The 14145-nt window shown below is 41.2% G+C and overlaps 1 protein-coding gene across 1 annotated transcript; it reads right to left on the reverse strand.

Annotated features, from left to right (window-relative positions):
* Window positions 1–1971: 1971 nt before the first annotated feature.
* c14h2orf76 (chromosome 14 C2orf76 homolog) lies at window positions 1972–5459 on the reverse strand. The gene is made up of 5 exons (XM_053440403.1): window positions 5179–5459; window positions 5051–5101; window positions 4584–4621; window positions 2404–2485; window positions 1972–2312 (listed from the first exon to the last, which is right to left on the reverse strand). The coding sequence occupies exons 1-5, from the start codon at window positions 5381–5383 to the stop codon at window positions 2236–2238; spliced, it is 453 nt and encodes a 150-aa protein (XP_053296378.1). The 5' UTR covers window positions 5384–5459; the 3' UTR covers window positions 1972–2235.
* Window positions 5460–14145: the final 8686 nt, after the last annotated feature.

Raw genomic sequence — 14145 nt, forward strand, 5'->3', positions numbered from 1 at the left:
CTGCAAACCTTATCTCCTTCAAGTAGGCCGTTCCAGAGCCGAGGGCCCCTGATGGTAAAAGCACGTTCACCTTTAGTTTTCAACCTTGACTTTGAAACAGCAAGCAGGGCTCCACCTGAGGATCTAAAGCAATTTATTTTGTAGATGGTTCGGATTTGAAGGAAGCAGGACTGTCCTACTTTTTAAATTTATGTTGAATGTGATTGATGAGGCATTAGGTGGATTGAATAATATTATTTCTGATAAACAACAAAAGTTAGTTTGTAATAAGCACACTGATGGGAAGCAGTTCTTCGTCTTTATACATTTGGCTCACTCCTCCCACTCTGGTTGGGGTTGTTACAAAGTCAAAGGTCAGGATCTTCTGATGAGTTGTACAGGATACAGCATGATGAAGGTTACATTGTATGAGATTCAATCATGATCAATCAAAGGGGAAATTAACATGATCATATTGTGGTAAAAAAAAAATAAAATCCCTTACAGTTGCTAGAGACTTATGGGTGTTTTTTTTATGGGCAGTGTCATTTGCAACAGCCTGGTAGTTTGTAGTTACTGCCTAGGTCCCTGCTGACTGTTTTCCCCGACTCTGCGAAGGAGCTGCATCACCAGGGCTTAAACCAGGAGGCTGACCAGGATCATAGTAAATCTTGTTAAGAGGTTGTTTTTTTTTTGTACAAAACCTAATGCTTTTTTTGTTACAAATAAATGGTTGCTTAGGAAAAAAATTGAAATATTAAAAGTTACACAAACTGTGTTAACGTTAAGGCAACAACATTTACAGTAAGCTTCCTGGTACCCATACAGTCATCCTTTTTCACCCCATTCCCATATTTACATGCCAATGTGAATTTGATGTTCTTTGGCAGTATGTGATATCATCGGGATTAGATGGGGGTGAAGCAGAAAGTAAAACAGGAATTCACCCCGGGGTTGTCACATCAGTGGATCCTTTCCTCCACTCTGGGATATTATTTGGAAAGTTTGTTCATTTCTTGTGAGTGATCTCCTGTGCGCACTCTGCGTCTGATGGCACAGTCACGTTCATTGCAGTGATTTGATCATACACACACAGTGTTAGAAGATATTATTAAAACCTAATAATGACTCGGCTCCTTAACTCCACTGTTAAATGGAATCTAAACCTAATTTGCTGCAAGTTGTTTTTTTATATATTTAAATTAAAAGGTTTGTGGGGGGGCAGATATGTCACGCGAGAAAAACCAAGCTGTTGGTTTTAATGTAAATTATGAATTGGATCAATAATCTTAAAGCGTCTCAGGAAAACCAGGCTGATCGAGGTCGGAGCTATGGAAGACGAAACATGATTTAAATATAAATACCTAAATAAATAGATGCATAAATAAATACCGAACTAAATTATTAAATGTCTTGAATTTTATTTCCACATTTATTTGTTTATGTATTCTGTGAACGTATGCTAATGAAAAGGCGGTCCTGACATTAGCATGGGCTTTTCAATGTTGACTGTTTTCCAGTAGCTATTTGCAGTGTTGTGCCAGTTCACACTTTAAAATAACTAGTTCAAAGTTCTGTTCAGCAGATGAAAATGAACTAGTTCACATTCAGAGTTAATTTTTAATTATTATTTACTGGGATGGTTTAGGTGACAAGTCTTGACTGTGAGCATCATGTCTCGTTGTACTGAGCACAAAATGTTGACGAGTAATTTTTCGTTTAAATGCAGTCTCAAACTCTGGAGCGAATCAAACAAACACTAAATTACTGTATGTGCTGATTAGGTCCTGATTACTAGTGAGCAAGTGTTTATTAGTTAAAATGAGAGCAGGTCAGAGTGGAGGAGGAAACAGAAACTCCAGCTTGGTACAATGAAAACTGCAGCTGCCTTTGCTTTAACCTCAACTAAACGAGAGAGATAAAAGTTAAGTTTTGTAAAGTTTTAGGACTGTATCTTGCGCACACACACACCATTATAAAGCAACATTTAAATAACTGTAGCTATCAGAAAACTTTATTCAGCATAAAAGCAAAAAATACTTTTTGTGGTAACAATTACAATAAGAGAATGAGTAGAAATAAAAAGTTATGCCAGTGTGGTATGTAAGCTTCAATGTTAAAAACAACTCCACAAGGTAAACCTCTCAAAGAATTAACAGGATGGCATTATTTTGTTCTCCTTTTGGCCCTGGCATGCTCGACCTTTTGACTTCTGTCTTCAAAGAATGTCCTCAACGAATCAGTAAAATACTGCGTTCACCAAGCAATTTGGGGATTTGTTTTATAGAGATCGTAGTCTTCTTTCCTGAAAAAGGCCACTTCTGTTTCATTTGCTGAAATGACAAATGGAACAAGTACAATCCTTAATTTTATAAAATTGAATTAAACTATATAATCTTCTCAATGAAAATAGCAAAATCTTACCAACATCAGCAGTTCTAAGGGATTGGCCATCATGCAGAATGAGATTTTCATCGTCATCTAAACTCATCACCAGTTCATTAGTCTGCCAAAAGAAGACAACATTTTATTTCCACTTTAATGGCAACTTTGGAATTCTCTATTTTTAGACATTTGGCTTGCCCAATCACTAAACTTGTGACAGCAGCTCCATCAACAGTATGTATGAGCTCGGGATACATGCATAATATAGATGGCTTATGTATTATTGGCTGGTAAGTAAGAAACGGAAAAAATCTTGTTAATCTTTGGTTTTAGATATTATACAATTTTCTGTTAAGAAACTCACTAAATGGATTTGCAGAATCTTTTCTTTACGCAGGGCTCCAGACTAACTTTTTAATTAAGGTGAACCAGTGCATAATTTAGGTGCACCCAAAAATGTTCACTGCGCCTTTTGAAATTATAGCAATAAATGATATTACTGTGATCATTTTCAAACCATTTTAAACAACTGATATAAGAGCGTAATCATGCAAGTTCAACCTGTCAAAGAGCGATGAACTTGTAAAATAATATTCAGTCTGACATTTGAATAACAAATACAAATTCCAAATTAAATAAAACATTTATAAAATAAACCACATACATCAAGCAGTAAATGAAATTGACTATCTGGCTATGTTAACAAAAAAACTCAAAAATAAATATACAACACTTGGCACAGGATACATGTTCCCAGCTCAGTGAAGAGGATTGTCATGATTAAGATGAGCAGTTAACTTTGTATTGAATTAGGTTAGTATTCCAGCCTTTTACCTTGGATTGTATGTGTGCCTGTCTGCCCGTCTCTGTCAGGTCATGAGTGAAGAGCGACAATGATATATATTTTGTTATTAATCTATGGTGTTGCATTATGAATCTGGATCGTTCCAGTCACTTAAACCCTGATGTTCCAGATGTACGCTTCTTGTGTTGTAAGTAGCAGAGCGTGCGCAACAAAGTGTTCGACTATTTTTTCAAATGCGTGTGTCATAAACTCCGGAGTGAATCAAATAATCACAAGTAGTCAGTACTGTTCAGATCCTGATAGCTTGTGATGAGTGTTGATGTTTATGGTTTAAGTGTAAAGTGAGGCCAGGTCAGCAGGAGTGTGGATGGAGAAAACTCAGACAGAGATTCTGACATGGTACAAACCAACTGCGGATTAAGCTCTGATCCGTGTGTGTAAACTCCGCAGAGATGAGAAGAGGAAGCGACATGAGTCAATGAAATACAGACACACACTAGCTAAATGTTTGGTGCAAGGTCAGATCAAAGACATTTTTTAGTCGTAGATTTTATATGGTCATACTCTGGAGCACTATATGACTGTTGGACTATTACTGAAAACTAGTAATTATCTTCCAACACTGTCAAAACCTTACATCATTCTCCCTTCCAAACATGGAAGAGAACCTTTGGTAGTCTTCAGTTTTCATACAAACTCAAATGGTGTTTAGTTTGTCCAGTCTGGGCTTCTACAAGAAACATGACGGCCTCCATAGAGAGGACCCCCCCCGAAGTAAATATAAAGTATAGCAATATATAAAAGGGCCCATTCTAGGGTAAATAAAACCACAATTTGTATAGTTTAGATGAAGCACACGTGAACATGTATCTCAATAGATCCCTTTCACCTAAGCCTTACACACTGGACCTGTAAGTTACTCAACATATCATTTTGTGCAGGTGAAGGGGCTGGCAGGAGTTGCCCGGCGTAAACAAACATGGAAGACAGCTGCGAAGGAGGTAGTCAGTCGAAGGACAGTGCGGTTTAAACTGACCTCCTCCTTGAAAAAGTCTGTTCAAGCAGGACTTGAAGGGTTGTATCGTAACTGGTCTGTGTTTGAAAGCAGATCAAGATAAAAATGTAACCGTAAACGCTCACATCTGTGCCCTCTGTCTATTACCAACTTCTTCTCCTTGGTTACCTCCCTAAATAGCATGCTGCGTGTGAGGTCTAGTTGGACTTCTGCGCATGAGAGTCACATCACTGTCATCACCAGTTCCCATTTGAGTCTGATCCTGGCCACATTTCAAAGATAGTGTGAACAGCTACATAAAAGAATTGGATCTAGAAAAAAAATCTGAAGTGAGAACCAAGGCTTGCAGTGTTAACGTAGTGGCCCTTATTGAGGTCCAATGGAGTGATGGATAGATACCTTTGCTCCATGGGCTTGGTGGATTATCTTCATCGTGTCTGAAAATACAGTAAAAGATAAATCAAATGAAAAGCACAATGCAATAAAGTAAAAATATAAAATTACAGCTCTATCAGATTTAGACTAGGATAAAAAACAATTATCTCTGGTACACAACGTGTCCTTTTATTATTTGCCTCTGATCACCCCAATACCTTTTGGTTGTTAGTTAATGTAAATCAAGGAAACAATTTATTAATTCAAGTTTAATTATTTCTTGTGATAAGCATTTTTTTTTTACTTTGATTGCTACAACATCTACCTCTCAGAATAACAAGGACAGCCTGCAACTGACAGGCCCCCCTGATTTTCAGTTGACCTCAGTCACTCTAAGCAGACCTCACAATATGTTGCTTCGACAAACGGTCTTAAAAACTGCATAACAAGTTCAGAGAAAATATGGAATATTATTAGATAAAGTCACATACCATAGGCATAGCTCCGGAAAGGCGGAGGAATTCCTGGTCTTGTCAAAATATCTGGAAGAGGTTTGGGATGTAATATTACGTAAATATTGTATGTTATGATACGATGCATCCTGCTCCATTTAACTCACCGTCTCTGACCAGCTGTATGAAGTCCTGCACCGTCTGGTCCAAGCTGACACCTTGAAAAACAACTGGTTTGAAGTTTCTGTGCTCGAATGACCTGACCAGACGAACTGTGACCACGGCTTCATTTGCCATGTCCTGCTGCATAACACCACGCGACCGTGCTTTTAATGCAATTTTAACAGTTACGTGCAAGGTTGTGTATAGCATGTCTTTTAAGGCTGATTTCCGGGTATGTCATAAGGCCAAACTAGTCGAGAATGTTCAGGAATGAAGACTCGAAGACTCGATAACCGAGCGCTCTTTGGATTGCCTCTGCAGAGCCACCGTGACGCACACATGCGCGAGTTCCAGACACAGGATAATTTTAGCAGTGTTACTTTCCCAGTTATGTTTATATGTCATTGTAGATAAAAGATCACAGCTCCTGACAGAACGGCGATGCCTTTATACGGAAGAGGATTAGGGCCACTGTGGAAAAAACAAGTGAGTTCTGACTTTTTTCTCAGAATTCTGACTTTAAACTCAGAATTCTGACTTTAATCTCATAATTCTGACTTTAATCTCAGAATACTGACATTAAACTCAGAATTCTGACTTTAAACTCAGAATTCTGACTTTTTTCTCAGAATTCTGACTTTAATCTCAGAATTCTGAGAATCATATCCACCTCGTCGGAAGGGCTGGCCCAGCGGCCAATTGCACATACTTGTGGTCTAACTTTGGAGCTGCCGTCAACTCACAACAGCTATCCTGAGCTTCGATCTGAAATAGAGGCTTTACTGTCCACCAACTTCTATTCAATGGACATTGCATAGGAATGCCTCTGTCACTCACTCACATTTACACACTTCTCCCTTTCTTGTTTAATTTTTGTCTGGTTGTAGCCTTATCAGAGCCCACTGTCAAGATCAAAACAGTGTTATTTTGAGACGGATATAATATGGGGAAGATTTGGTCATTAGCTCATGTTGTGTTAATGTGTCCAATATCTTACACTGAAGTAGAGTGTTTTGGAAGTGTTGTTAATGCAAATATTGATTTCTTTCAAATTTCTTGAATTAATTAAAAAAGCTTTTAATTTATTTTACTGTGGTATTGCTGACACTTTACAGAGCAGCTGTTGAACACTGTGATTCTGAAACATCTTTTTCAAATAAATTTATATTAACGTTGTCTTTTATCAGTTAGAGTATAATCTTTTTGAAAATGGTTCTCACACAGTTGCATTTTTTACTGAGAAATTATAAATTGGAGACTGTAGCTCATTTCAGCTGTTATTACTGGTATTGTTTGTGAATCTGTTCTATATACTTTAGAGAGTACCTCAAAAGTGTCCTACTTATTATTAATAAAAAGCAGTGGTTTCTCTTGTTTTGTACATTTGTATTCAAACTAATTGTGTGTTTACTGCAGATAAGTTTAACTACCCATTGTCACAAATGGTACTTGACTTTTTACTGTAATCATGTGTTTGTTCTAAAACTGGTCGATCCCGTCTAACAGAGGGATCGACCAGTTAATTGCTCAATTTGGATAACTGCATTGGATAAAATCTTGAAAAACTTACATTATCCATCTAATTCATTACATTTGTGATCAGATGCTACTGCATGTTATATCCACTAGGTGGCAGCAGTCGTTAAATATGAGTAATTAAAGAAGCAGAAAAGATTAGAGTAAGAAGACATTAAGATGCACATATATGTTGCTTAGTGCATGCGTTCCCAAACTTTTCCAGCTGCAAACCTTTTTGTGCAATAGAATGGCAAATATCTAAAATACAGCTTGTTAATATATTTCCCTTCTTTTTTTGAATAACTAATAATCTATCTTATCTTATATCTGTACAAACATTCCTTGTCATTTCTGTACAGTAATATTAACCGTAAACATGTAAATAAATAAACCGTGCTCGTCATTTAAGTATGTTTCTCTCTGTGTGGGCTTGGTGGCTCCTACACAGTTTATCTATCCAAGGTTTTATGGCTGTCAGTGCAAGACGAATGTCATTCTCCACTTGCAGACATGCTCTGTGCTTTGTTTTCAATACCTTCAATGTAGAAAAGGTTTGAGCGGTGTGTGTTTTGTTTTTTTATTAAAAGATCGGCATTTAAAGAAAAAAAAGATTGAGATCCAAGGACACATAGCTTTCTATATGCAGTGATTAATAACATCTAAAATACATATTTAATTTAATAATTTAATTTTTATTGTTACATTGTACCACCTTTTCCGTTTCCTGGCGCCCCCCTGGGGGTCGGGACCCCAATTTATTGGGACTTAAACTAAGCCTCATCCTGCTAAACACGAACATAATTTGTGATCATACATGGGTTAATTCAGTGGTTCTCAAACTTTTTCTGTCATGCCCCCCTTTGGAGCTAGAATATTTTTCATGCCCCACCCGCTCCCGTGCCCCAACAGAATTATGACAAAATGGGCCAAGTTTCAGATGTGTAGTTACATAAAATACACATGAACATTAAATTCACATTACTTTCAGGAATTTCTGATGTGTTTCACTTTTGTGACATTTGCCACTTTCTTCAAAGATTAGTGCAATAACTTTGCTAAAATTCAACTAAATTGAAGTACTTTTGGTGATATTTATCACTACATTCCTCCATCAGTCTGTACTTTTTAAAAAATAGAGAAAAAATATTAAATTATAATCACTTTGTTACAAAGATGATAAAGCTCAAACAAAAATAACATATGCATGTGACTGGGGTGTAATGTTTCTAAGTATCTTCTTAATTAGTTGGGTCTCATACTGTCAGCTGCCAGAGTTTTCGGACGTACCAGTCATTAAGACCCACAACTGATTCCAATTGTAATCTAGAGGGGTACATAAGACCCACAGAGAAGCCGGTGTGCCATTTTCCGTTTGCCACCCTCCCTGACCATGGCACAATGTCACATCAGGAGCGTTTCACCAGAGAACAGGTTTTCCAACAGCTATTCTCCCAGCAACGATCCTCTGAACCCGAAGAGGACGCGAAAGAGCCAGACAGAAGCGCACGGACAAGTAGATGGAGAAGCAGACAGAAGCGACGGCGATGAACACTACAACCCAGTTGGTGATGCTTCTGCAGATTCGTCAACCTCGGAAGAAGAAGGACAAGACGGCGACACCACAGCCACCACCGGACTCGTGGAAAAAGAGACCTTCCCTTCAAGAAATGACGAAATAACATGGTCGCTGCTCCTCCTCCTCCTCTTCTGCCTCCTCGTATGCTGCGGCTGTACCCAGGATGCACGCAACTTCCTGCACCAGTGACCTAGCCTCTATGTTCTGCCTGTTCATCACGCCGACGGGAGAGAACATCATCCTGGAGATGACGAATCGGAATACCGCGACAAATGGAAAGGAATGGAAGAGACCGACCTGCACGCCTACGTAGGGCTGCTGATCTTAGCGGGCGTGTACAGGTCCCGGGGCGAGGCCACCGCCAGCCTGTGGGACGCTGAGAGCGGCCGGGCGATATTTCGTGCCGTGATGCCACTAAAACTCTTCCACACGTTCTCCAGACTGCTGCGCTTTGATGACCGCGAGATGAGACGAGCCACGGACAAATTGGCGGCCGTGTGAGAGGTCTGGGACGCTTGGGTGGCTCGGCTGCCGTGCCTCTATAACCCAGCGTCCGAAGTCACCGTGGACAAGCAACTGGTTCCGTTCAGAGGTGAAGGCCAATTTATGCTTCTCCGTTTTGACGGACATGGACAGATAGGACCGCCTTCTTTGCCGTGGAACGCCCTCTCCGGGCCTCTCCGGGGCTCCTCGGAGAGCTTTTCGTGCAGCTCTGATTTTTCTAACTACACGTCGGCATGGCGGAGATCCCACGGATAGCCCTTGGCTGTGATTGGTCCGCTAACGCATTTCGGACCTCAAACTTCCTGTTTCATTCCCTAAATCACAATAAACCTAAATCACAACTACGACCCTATGATTAATGTGACAAGTGTGTTAAGCCAGCGGCGTTGTCCGGCTGACGGTGGCTGGTTAGAGCACTTACGCCATGTGTGTATGATCACATACGGTTATAACAAACTTTCATAACGGGGCTAGCGGGCTAGCCACCATGCTAACTGCGGTTGGAACAGCGCAAAAACCTGCTGACTTTAATCCCACGGCTGTCATGACACTGTTTCTCAAACACCGTCAGGTTAGAATACCGGGGTACCGCTGCGCTAAGACACGATAAGCATTATGACCCGCTGGGTGTCACTTTATTTCAGCAAAAACTGTCGCGTCATCAACAGCCTTTTTCTGTTAGTTGCCATCGTTCACTGTGTGTCAGGAGCCGAGGGGACGTAAATAAACCAGCGTGGACTTCTTCTATATACCTCATGAGGTAGGCTTCTCTAAGCTCGACTTCCGTTGCGCCAACTACTGTTCTGGCGGTGAATTGTTTTCAGAACAAAAAGGCTCGTAGAACTATAAATCAAAAAAATGTCCGTCCAATCCGTCCGTCCGTCGTAACGGACTCGGAGAAGCATATATATCGGCCTTTAGTATTTTTTTCTTTTTTTAAAATTTTATTATTATGTTATTATGTTTTGTAGATAGTGGCTGCTATTCCTCGTCCTCATATCCTCTCCTTTCTTCTCCTCTTCTTCTTCCTGGACCAGTGTCCTTTCCAACAGTACATGGCCAGCAACCCGGCGAAATATGTTGGTGGGTTAGGCCTGCGACGCAAAATCCAGCTACGCTTGGAAGATGCAAGTGTACACCGGAAAGTCGAGCGGCGGACGCCCAGAACGGAACCAGGGGTTACGGGTAGTGCTTTATGTGACGGAGGAACTGCACAGTCGTAACGTCATGTCCGACAATTACTTCACCTCCTACGAACTCGCGCGGCAGCTCCTGGACAGGAAGATCACCGTTGTGGGGATGGTTCGGAAGAACAAGCCCGAGCTCTGCTGCTCCCGGTCAAGGGAAGTTTGCATTCACGGCCACCGCCACTCTTGTGTCCTACATCCCAAAGTAAAACAGGAACGTGGTGCTCCTGAGCATGCGGCTCGCGGAGATAGATGTCATGAACCACGAGGATGGGAAACCAGTCATCGTCCTGGACTACAACCGCAACAAAGATGGCGTGGACAACCTAGACAAGGTGATCGGAACGTACAGCTTGCAGGAGGAGGACTGCTCACTGGCCCCTTGTCATTGTGCGCAAAAACATACATGCGTAACGTGAGGGAACGTCATGTTAATTTGTCAAATCAGCATCGTATCAGGCCATTATGATAAATCCAGGAGCCGTGACAAATTAACGTTACGTTCCCTCACGTTACCGTTCAACATATGAACACTGTACAGGAAGCCGCTGCAGAGGGGCTGAAGGGCCGCGGGTTGCGGCCCCTGGCTCCGGAGAAAGAATTACTTTTTTTTACTGCTCCGCCATTAAAGAGATGTGTACGTCAAAGCATTAGTTGCGCCTCACATTCACCCTCCCACTCGCACGCCCCACCTGTTATGTCTCCGCCCGGTCGCGCCACATAATTTCCAGATTTCACTTCTGGCATCTTTCTTTTCAATAAGCCAAGGACGGTCGGCAAGAGCTCCTGCAGATGATGCCATGTCTCCCCTGAGATCACTCGCTGTGAGTGAGGGCCGTCTGCATGTGTGAGAGCTGGCAGCCCCGCCCCTCGCAGTCTGCATGCAAAGTGACAGGGAGCAGAACAGCGAGTGCGCTCTGACTGCTGCTATTTCAATGAAGTACCGGTACAAAAAATATGCAAAACCGTATCATTTTTAACGTAAGGGTACCGCGGTACCTTTCTAGTACCGGTACACCGTGCAACACTAGTGGTGTCCGATATGCCCAAGGAAAAAGGACTGTAAAATTCATACCGTGGGTACAAATACATCTGCAAGGGCTGCTCACTTGTCTATTGCCCTACGTGTGCGTCCTAATATTGGGTGGGCTATGTGAGGGGGCCAACAGCCGGGGGAAGCAGAGACAATACAAGGGTTAATATAAGTGGCCTTTGGTAATGTGGAACGGAGTAAAACGGCCACTACAGGAATAAGACTGTAATATTTTCAACTCTAAAATCTCTCTTATTTCACTCATTACCTTCTTCCAGAATACTCGTTTTTTCAGGCAATCCCAAAAGATGTGTGTGAAGTCTCCTATTAATTCACATCCTCTCCAGCAGAGGGGGCTAGACCTTTAATTTTGACTATTTAGACATTTATACCAAGACACCCAGGACCTCTCCCTCTCATCATCAGTAATTATGGCATTGGCCTCCAATTCCCATTTATCTCTCACATCAAATGTATTATCTGATAGGTCTGAGCGCCTACTTCTGTATAAACAAGATATTATTTTCCTTGTGTGGATTTGATTCTCCACCACATCACTCCAGTACTGTTCAAAATCAGTCGTTAGTCTTTTAATTCCATCCTATTCCTTATGTGTCGTCAAATAATGTCGTATTTGGAAATATGTGAACATCTCATTAGTCAAAACGATTCGAATTTGCGAGAAAGCCCTGAGAGTCGTTCCCTCAAATAACTGGTTATTCGTGGTCAGGTCTTTCCTTGCCCACCTACTAAATTCACTCTCCAGTTTTGCTGGCAAAAAGTCACTAATACAAGCTATTTGAGTTGCTCTAGATCAGCGGTTACCAAACTTTTTAGGCCACGCACTCCCTTCTACATCCTGACTGGTTTCACGCAACCCCATCCCCCACACCTTAAAAAAAAAAGCTCAACAGAGCCTATTTATAGCCGCATTCAATGCATCATCTTTAAGCATGAACACATGATCAGAACACACGTAACAATATAATCTAGAGATTGCAACAACGCTCTCACATTCGAATGAAACTGAAACACTGCAACAAAGTTTCAATAAATGTCAACAAAGTTACAAAAGCCGTCACTTTTAAACAGCAAAGAGGATGGCAAGGACGGACGCACATACTCAGAGGCAGATTTGCCCATTATGAGAGAAAATGGTGAAAAATGCTGTCATATTTTCAGCCGCATTAAAGAAAAATGGCATCAAATTTAATTTACAATTAACCATACGTAACAGCAGTTACGGGAAGTGCAGTGCAGGTCGCTCAGCCTGTAGCAAGAGAGAGAGGGAGGGGGAGAGAGAGAGAGCACTATTACATTTTTCTCTTGCGTACCCCCTAGAGCAGGGGTGTCCAAACTTTTTATCCCGAGGGCCACATACAGAAACAAATTCGAATGTCTGAGCCACTCATGCCGCCACGCCCCCCTGCCCTAGAGCGGACTTTTGACAGTGCGCTTCAATCGCGTTGCTAAGGGTGGGGGGCGTGGCGGCGTTCTGAGGGACAGCTGGCAGGTCAGGGGTGAGTTGGACACCACCTAGTGTCTAAACTGAAAAGTACAATACAGTGGGCCATAGTCCATTACATTACAATTCATTTAGCTGAAGCTTTTATCCAAAGCGATACAATCAGTGCATTCAAGGGTACCCGAGGGTACAAGCCCAAAACAACAACAATCAAGAAAGTACAAATTCTTCAAAAATAGAGCAAAACTACAAAGTGCTATAAGTGAGTGCCATTTAAGTTATTTTTTTTATCTTAATTTTTTGTGAGGCGGGCCAATTTAAAATGGATAGCGGGCCGCAGATGGCCCGCAGGTCGTAGTTTGGACAATATACGAGCATCCCCTGTAGTGTAATGCTCATGTCCTAGTTTTTTTATATCACCTCCTATTGTTTCTGCTTTTCAAGTCTTTGTTTATTTAATTTGACATCTATTTCAATACATTTAACCCTCAGCACAGCCTTTGAGGCATTCCAAAGTGTGGAGGGGGATACTGATCCATAATCATTTATTGCAAAGTAATCTTCTATAGTTTTTTTATTGTTGTTGAATAGCTTGGTCTGGTAAAAATTTAAATACGGGACAAGTGTTACACTGCCCATACCTCTTATTCAATCTTAAATGAAATCATTTCTGTTATTCAGCACGAACAGCTGTTAAATATGTCTCGAAGCGGAATAAGTTTAATACATTTTGTTATTATCTGAGGCAAAAAAATTACACTAAAATTCAATACCTTGTTACCTGAGCATATTTACTGTCATCTCAGTCCTGTATGAAAGACTGCAAATCCGCATTTTACAGAGACACGTCTTTTTTCTTCCCCTCCGGTTCCCCTGCCTAGCTCTCCGAGTGTCAGCAGTGCCTCGATCAGAGTGGGGAATGTTTTAACTCCGGTAACCAGGTTGACTCTCAGCTGTGCCGAAAAGCGACATCTGGCCTAGATCCCTTTCTTCTTCAACTGCTTAATCACTGCGCGGACCCATGGGTCCCTTTTCATCTGTACCTCTGGAGTAATCCTTTTTCTTTTGAGTTGATTCGTTTCTATGCCCAGGCTTGTCGTTACACCATTCCCTTCACTGTGTAGTACAGAAACCTTACAATAATGGAGCGTGGTGGTGCAGACTTGCCTCGCATAAGACGCAAAGATCTGGTTTCCCTCTCAAATTGTAGATTCATCTCTTGCGGCAGCATGGTTTTAATTATCAATCAATCAATCAAATTTGATTTGTATAGCCCATATTCACAAATCATAATTTGTCTCATAGGGCTTTAACAAGGGGTAATATCCTCTACCCTTAACCCTCAACAAGAGTAAGGAAAAACTACAAAAAAAAAACTTTTAACAGGGTCAAAAGTACGTAGAAACCTCAGAGAGAGCCACATGTGAGGGATCCCTCTCCCAGGATGGACAGAAGTGCGATAGATGTCAAGTGTAAAGGAGAACATCAGCAAGATAAGGGTATTTGCAGCATTGATTAGAATAAACATTTTGAAGCATAACTGAAGGTCAAGGAATTTATGGATTATTTTCAGTAATGGTCGAGCAGTCCTGCTGCAATTATAGTCCATGGTCAGCATCCACCAAGATTATGATCCACCATCAAGATCGGATGCCACTCTAGTCCACAGTCATTGTCCACTGCCGCCAT

This window comes from Pleuronectes platessa, chromosome 14 (assembly GCF_947347685.1).
Source record: "Pleuronectes platessa chromosome 14, fPlePla1.1, whole genome shotgun sequence".
NCBI classification, from domain to species: Eukaryota; Metazoa; Chordata; class Actinopteri; order Pleuronectiformes; family Pleuronectidae; genus Pleuronectes; species Pleuronectes platessa.